General features: G+C 31.6%; 1 protein-coding gene across 1 annotated transcript; it reads left to right on the forward strand.

The window, feature by feature from the left end:
* Nucleotides 1-317: 317 nt before the first annotated feature.
* LOC110420631 (uncharacterized) lies at nucleotides 318-1,763 on the forward strand. The gene has a single exon (XM_021434015.1). The coding sequence runs from the start codon at nucleotides 622-624 to the stop codon at nucleotides 1,528-1,530; it is 909 nt and encodes a 302-aa protein (XP_021289690.1). The 5' UTR covers nucleotides 318-621; the 3' UTR covers nucleotides 1,531-1,763.
* The last annotated feature ends 6,253 nt before the right edge of the window (nucleotides 1,764-8,016 follow it).

Here is an 8,016-nt window from a genome sequence, read left to right on the forward strand (position 1 = left end):
GTTGCAGAAGGACTAGGAGCTTGTAGCCAAATTTTCATAACTGCGTCTATGTATAATTTTGATTAGTTGAGAATTGAGATTTATGTTTTTTTATTGCTAGTGTGGGATCAAGTCAAAAGTTTAATTGACGTTAATTTAATTAGATTCTTAATTATTCTAATGAAGAGGCACATGAAAGCTAAAGAACAAAAAGTAATGGTTTTGGCTTTTATATTTGATAAAGAAAAATTTAAGGTTGAGAGAATCCTATTTAATGTACACGGCTGGGTTAGAACATGGATTTTAATTTTTTTTTTCCGTTTTATTTCTATGGCTTATTTTTGTTTCTTTCCTTTTTCCTACTAGGAACTAGAAAAGACAGTCCACATGGGAAAACTCAGAGGAGAGTACTGATCTTTTGTCACCTTCAATCTTCCAATTGTTTTCCAGTAGCATAGATAAGGAAGAGTAATTAATCAATCTTTCAATTTTCTTGTGCTAGAGGCAAGGAAGAGTAACTCCTCCTCCTTTCTGCCTCTCTGTCTCTCCTGCATATATTTCAATAGAATTCAACAAAATAAAAAAAAAGACCTCCTCGATTTCCATCTTCCTTTTCACTTTCTTTCTGGGATTTTCTCAACAATGAGAAGCATAGCATCTTGTTATAGTGAACATGCCATCAAAGTGTCAGATTCTTATTGTTCAGGCCCTTCAACTCAGGCCTATCTATCTCCCAACCTAGCCCCTTCAACCCCAAATGCTGTAACATGTATATACAAAGCTAAACACTCCTCTCAAAGAAACCTTCTGATCACCCTCACATGGTGCAACAACCTCATAGGCCAAGGCCTAATAATCAATGTTGACGAAAGCCTCTCTACTCCATCCAAATTCAATTCCAGTTCTCACCACCTGAGAAAGAGCAAAGGCAGCAAAACATTCAAATCTTGCAATTCAGAGATTGAGGTCTTTTGGGATGTTTCTGACGCCCAGTATATCAATGGACCTGAACCAAGTACCAGGTTTTCTGTCGTAGTTTTAGTTGACTCAGAACTCTGTCTACTTCTTGGGGATATGAATGAAGAATTACAAATTGAAAAGATTCAATCAGGACAACCAGCTGCAAAATTCTCATTGGTTTCACGAAGCGAAAATTTCTCGGGCAGTACTGTTTATTCAACCAAGGCACAATTCTGTGATACAGGATTGGCTCATGATATTTTAATCAAGTGCAGTGGAGAAGAAGAAGGGTGGAGAAATCCTGTATTGTCTGTGTGCATTGACCAGAAGAAGATTTTCCAAGTGAAGAGATTGAGATGGAATTTCAGAGGCAACCAAATAATTTTTTTGGATGGATTGTTGGTGGATATGATGTGGGATTTGCATGACTGGCTCTTTAAGCAAACATCTGGCTATGCTGTCTTCATGTTCAGAACAAGGAGTGGGTTGGATAGCAGGCTGTGGTTGGAGGAAAAGGGCAGCCTGGAACAGAAGGAGAAAGAAAGAGCTGAGTTCTCCTTGTTGATCTGTGCTTGTAAGAGTCCTGACTAGTTCTTTGTTATTTGTTTGATTGATTTTTTTCTTTGTTTAAGTCTGATCTGAGGTGCTTTTCTTTTCTTTTTTCAAGAAAAATAGTTTTTATTGTAGATTTTTAAATATTAAAGAACATAGATTGTTAATCTTCTGATTATAGAAAATTATATGCTTAACTTGGAGTGGAGGAAATGAATTTTAGAGTTATAGAGCTTGAATTGTAAATGAAACTTCTTCATTGCTTCACCGTCTCTATCTCTCTTCGCCATACTGTTACACAGGCAACGTTTGTATGCTTTCAAAGAAACTCTCTTCACCCTGGGCCCCATTTCCCTCTTTCTTCTTCCTTCCTCTCCTCTGCTCTTTTTCCTTTCTCCTCTTTCTTTATAACATTGAGCAAGTCAATGGACTATGGAGCGTGGTTTGCCCTGGCGAGGCATTCCATTGTTACATAGATCCCTGTGAATACAATAACTCTATTCTTTTTTTTTTTTGGATAATTAAGACAATAACTTTTTTGTCTTTTTCATCTATGTTGCGTCAAATAAAGAAGCAATGGTCATATTCAAATGCTAGGGAGCCACATGTTTAGATTATAGAACCGAAACTGATCGGATTCTGAATCAACCATAACCAATGGGAATTGATAGTTTCCTACATTACTTTGGGAGTGATCAGAGGGGATGTTTTTTCGGTTAATGGAACCAAAGATGCAATTCCTAGCTCCTAAGGAGAAAAGGGTTATTTCTTCTTTGCACTTTTTGCCTGATCAAACCCAAACAGAAACAGGAAAGAGCCACACACCTGCATGAGCCTCTGCCAGAAAATAGAGCTCGACCCCAAAGAAAGGATACTTTATAAACCTTGATACCTTTCACCAAAATAAAAAGGTAATGACCGGAGATTTAACAACTTAATGTACAAGTAGTACTTTTAATTTGTTTGATTTTGTTTACATATGTATGAACATTAATTTGTCCTGTGAATATAGGCCGCCAAAGGAATTTTCGAGGTATTCTTTTTGAATCAGTAAATGGATCAAAATATCAATTGATTAATTCAAATTAGTGTTCACTTTTTATGTCAAACATTTTTACATTTGACTTTTTGATTTTAAATGCATGAAAATTACAAATGAAAAAAGCTTAGATCAAAAGGTTGTCATCTTTATATTTTTCAGTTCAAACCCATGATTAATTTAAATTGATTAATCATGTCAAAGATTAAATTTTTTATGTTATAAGGTACGTAAAAGGTGACACTAGCTATTGGACGAAAGAATTCTTCTTAGGAAAAATACACTAAAAACTCGGGAAACCTTATATATTCCGAGATTTTATTTGCATGATTCACATTTACATTGCTTTGTAGTGAATTCATATGGTAGTTGCTTTCCTTGTAAATATGGCTCAAGCCCTCTCACAATCAACCTCATAACTCAAAGAGAAAACACAGCATATATCTATTCCAATACACATATACATATTGGCATACCAATTTTAATAACAATGTGCTTTACTTTGATTTGTTGGATTCATATAATGGATGTAATTTTTTAGAGCAATTATAAAATCAAGCAAGGTTCATAAATTATAAGGAATTCAATCGATTTCACTTATTTGTTACTAACAGTTTAACATAATTACATATTATTTTTTTAAAAAAAAAATGGATTGGGTTATGACAAGTCACAAGGATGATAATTTTCCACTCCTTGCTTAAGAAATTGCACAGCCGCAACAAAATCCAAATCTCAATAATGAGGCAGAATGAAATCCTAAGCAATACCCCACAATTCAGCTTTGGATGGCCAATGTGAACAAACCAAGCTTTAATCCATGTATTCAAACCTCCATTGTTTATTGCCTTCTATAATGATCCTAAATTTTGGTTTTAGGACTTGGCCCATCCCAATTCTGTCTCATCTAATATGCCATAAAATACATATAAAAAGAAGATTGAAGTAACATCTTCAATTAAATGAAGCAAAAAAAAAAAAGGTTTTTAGTGTTGTCATTCCCGTTTACTATCAACAATTTTATATTCTTTAATTGTTTTTCAACTATAAAAGGTTGTTCCAATGTTACATCAAAACTTTTTTGAGCTAATTCGAATGGAAGTTTTAATATTTTGTTCAGTTAATCAAGTCTTTGGTGATTTTAGTGGTGATACTTGATAATTCATTTAGACACTTATCATCAAAGGATTTTGTTTTTTAAGTTCAGATTGGGTTCTTGGAAAAAATATAAATTTTTAATTTTAATTAATTTTTCTTCTATAATATATATAAAAGTATAGATGTTGAAAAATTTTTTAATTGATGAAAACAAACACTTTTATTCATTATATTTTTAATTTTCCATTTTAAAATATTTTTTATTATAAACATTAATAAAATTTATCTTCTTTGTAAAAAAATGTTTTTCAAAAAATATGTTTCTTAATTATAATAATATAATAAATTATAAAATTTCAATTATTTATATATTTAAAATATTTATATTTATATAAAATTATTACTTAAAATAAATAAAAAATATTAATTATAATAAAAATTTATATATTTAATTTGCACATGTTTCAACCATAATTGGTCGCTTGATATATTAATAATCTAAAAGTAATATTTAATTTTTTTTTACATTTTGACAAGGCACAACAATTATTTACTATTTATTTACTTTGAAATAGAGAGACGACAACAATATTTAAATTTTAACAAAAAAAGAAGTGAATAGAAACATCTGGAGGCGCTTTTTTTCTTGATCAAACATATTTGCAATTGCAAGAACCAAATGGATGCAACTTGTAATCAATTTGGTCCAGTCCTGGTTAGTAGATTATTACTTGGCTTTGGATTCCCTTGCACAAATGAGCTTAGCCTCCTCCATTTTCACCCCATGTTTTGCGAAGGATGACCCGAATAACAAGTTTTTTGAGTTATACTTTGATTAATCTCATCCCATCCTAGATTAGATTGGATATTTTTTTTGGGTGAAAAGATTAGATTGGGTTGATACTTTGAAATTATAACACATAAAAGGGTTATCTTAGATAGATTGATTTGATGTAAAGGTCTAAAACTCATAATTTGAGATTCGATTTGGAGTAATTATATCTAGAAATAAGAAAATTTCATCATTGGATGTGGTCAACACAGAATTTGTGTACGGATTTGGGCATGGTTTCCAAGTTGCCAATTGCCGTAATTAATGGCAAGAGGCTCGCCCCATGTCGACCACATGTGCTGGAAAAATAAGCTTGGGATATAAATATGATGAGAAGTGGTTGCTTTCTAGTTCATGTGCTTCTTCTGAAAAATGCCGATGCCCATGCCGCCGTGCCAAAGAAACAAAGTTTGTCGCCGTCTCATTCAAAGCTCAACAGTGTGGGCTGTCTGCGTGGGCTTAGCCACAAGGCCTCACAAAGCAGCTTAAGGTCCCTTTCCACTTTGTCTGCTGCATGCGTTACCAATTTGCAACAGCTTTCGTTTTCTTCCGCGGTCCACATTCACAGCTATCTATCTATATGTTTTTCCCGCAAAATTCTCTTTTCCAAGCATAGAGGATCAGTGGCTTAGGTATAAAAAAATCATTTAGATAATTTATATCTTTTTTTAAAAAAATTATTAATTATTTTTAATTTACTCATATTTTAATCAAATATGAAAAAAATTAATGCAATTAACCTCTAATATTTTTATTTTATTTCTATGTAAATTTATAATATTAAATATAAAATTATAATATATAAAATAAAAATAATTAAATACAATGTACTTGATTAATAATTTCTTTTTATATAATCAAAATTGTTTAAAGACAAAATAATCAAAATAATTTTCTCTTATATACTCAAGATAATTTTCAACTAAATATAAACATAAAGTAAATATTTTCAAGATAATTTCCTCTTATATAATCAAGATTAATAAAAAAATACATTAATAAAATTTTAAACAACGGTACAACACTACTGCTGAAAGAGAGAGAGTGTTTGGGAATGATTTTCTTCATTCATCAAAAAAAAAACGAAAGAGAATTACAGAGTTTGGTTGTTTATATGCAAGTCTGTACAAAGGGAAAAACAGAAAATGACAAAATTGTATAACTAACTACCAATTAAAGAATGATTAACAGTAACATTTTGGTTTTAAATGAAATGTTATCGTTTATGCTTCCTTCTTGATATGGCCTTTGCCTTTGTGTCAACATGGTGTGTTTAGTCTTTATTTAAGAATTCTATTTACAAGCAGCTTCATCTCCTGTATGTTTGAAACCTCCACACTTATTTTCTCCGTCATTTGAGTCCTTACTTTCCATGGTAGCTTAACACCCCCCTTTAGGAAAAACCATAAATATTGTGAATGTTCATCTTGCATTATAACTTCTGGAATTGTCCAGGTTACAAAGCCTTTGTGAATGCATCTATTACTTATAAATCTGTTGATATATGAATTGGTTCAATCATACCACTCGAAATCTTCTCATGAATGAAATGACAATCAATCTCTATGTGCTTGTTTCTTTCATGGAAGATTGGATTTTGCTAATGTAGATTGATGATTAGTTGTCACAGTATAGCTTCACTGCAACTCTTTGTTCAATGCCAAAATCCGCAAGTAAACTTTTAATCCAAATAATCTCACAACAAGTGGTTGCCATCGACCATATTTTACCTCAATAAAACTTCGAATCACTACTTACTGCTTCTTGCATTTCCATCTTACTAGTGAGTTACCAATGAACACACAATAGTTAGTAATAGATTTCTTGGTGTTAGGACACCCTACCCAGTCATTGTCACAATAGGCTTATATTTTCAAATATGCCTTTACTTTCATCAATATACCTTGGCCAGGTGCTACCTTTAAGTATTTCAATACTCTGCAAGTTGCCATATAATGTTTTCTACCTTGTTTATCCATGAACTGAGCAAGAGTTTGTATTACATAAGAAATATCAAGTCTTGTAAATGTCAAGTAAAGAAGTTTTCCCACCAACTATCTGTACTTGGAAGAATCAGCTAATTCATCTTATTTGTTTGCTTAGTTAGCTTCATATTATAATCAATGGGTGTTGAGACTAGTTTAGTTCTAAGCAGTCCATATTCTTGTAACAAATCAAGTGTATACTTCCTTTGGCATATCAAAATGCCTTTTGGTGATATTGACATTTCTAAACCAAGCAAGTACTTTACTGTCCTTGAGTCCTTAAGCTTAAACTATGAGCTAAAGTGTTCTTTTACTGTTGCTGCAACTTGAGTAAAAGTATTTCAAATCAAGATATCCTTAACATATGTTAGTAAAGCAATGAATTCACCATTAGCTGTGTTCATAGTAAATAGTGAGTAATTTAACATTGATTGTTTGAAGTCATAGTGAATGAATACATGATGTTAGCTTAGCATTCCATTGTCTTGTGGCTTTTTTAAGCCTATATAAAGATTTATGAAGTTTGCAGGCTAAGTTTGATCCACTTGGATGCTCCCTCTTGATTGTATATCCCTTTAGTACCTCCATGTAAACCTCTTCATCAAAGTCTCCATGCAAGAATGCATTGTTGACACTAATTGGGATAATGTCCAATTCCTTGCAACTACAAATGTAAAGAAAATTTTGATAGAGGATTGTTTAGCCACAGGGCTGAAGGTCTCTTGATAATCAAAACTAGCCATTTAACTGTATCCTTTGGCAACTAATCTTGCCTTGTACCTTTCTGTCTCACCTTTTGCATTTAATTTGGTCTTGTATACCCATTTATAGCCAATAGTATAACAATTTGTAAGTAATGATACTATGTGTTAACTTAATTATCTTTTATATTTTAAAATGACAAAAAAATGATCAAAATTTTCACCTAACTCATAAAGGATCAAAGGTCTCATGTTCTCAAACAATGTCAAGTAAGTTTGAGAAAGAAAAGAAGTGAAAATAGCTCTAAAAATGCATTCTGGTTCAAATCTATCGATACACGTTCTGTATGTATCAATACATTTGGATAAGTATCGATAGATTCCAACATTTATTGATACATGTTCTTCAATAAAAGTCAAAACTTAAAAGTCAAACTTAATTTATCGATACATCCTCAATTGTATCGATAGAATTGAGACAAAATGCATATTGACCTAAAAATATCTATACATTTCTCAAATGCATTGATAGATTTTCAACAAAATGCTCACTGATCTAAAACTATCAATACATAGTTTCATATATCAATACATATTTAAGCAGATTACTGAGATCCTTATAGGTAAGCTCAAATATATTGATACATAAATAAATGTATCAATACAACGCGATAGGAATTCAAAACAAAAGGCAATGTATTGATAAATTAACATATGTATCGATACATTAACATATGTATCGATACAATATGACCTTTAGAGTCTTGGATAAAGAAAAGAATGGCTATTTCACATTAAATGCTTTTTCAGCTACCCATGAACTTTCAGCAACTATAAATACAAGTTTCCTTAACATTTATGAAGGTTAGA

The sequence above is a fragment of the Theobroma umbraticum genome, unplaced genomic scaffold (assembly GCF_002168275.2).
Source record: "Theobroma umbraticum cultivar Fairchild unplaced genomic scaffold, ASM216827v3 scaffold_86.0, whole genome shotgun sequence".
NCBI classification, from domain to species: Eukaryota; Viridiplantae; Streptophyta; class Magnoliopsida; order Malvales; family Malvaceae; genus Theobroma; species Theobroma umbraticum.

Bases quoted from the DNA above. Each gene is read 5' to 3' on its own strand.
- LOC110420631 (XM_021434015.1), top strand. From the start codon at position 622: ATGAGAAGCATAGCATCTTGTTATAGTGAACATGCCATCAAAGTGTCA.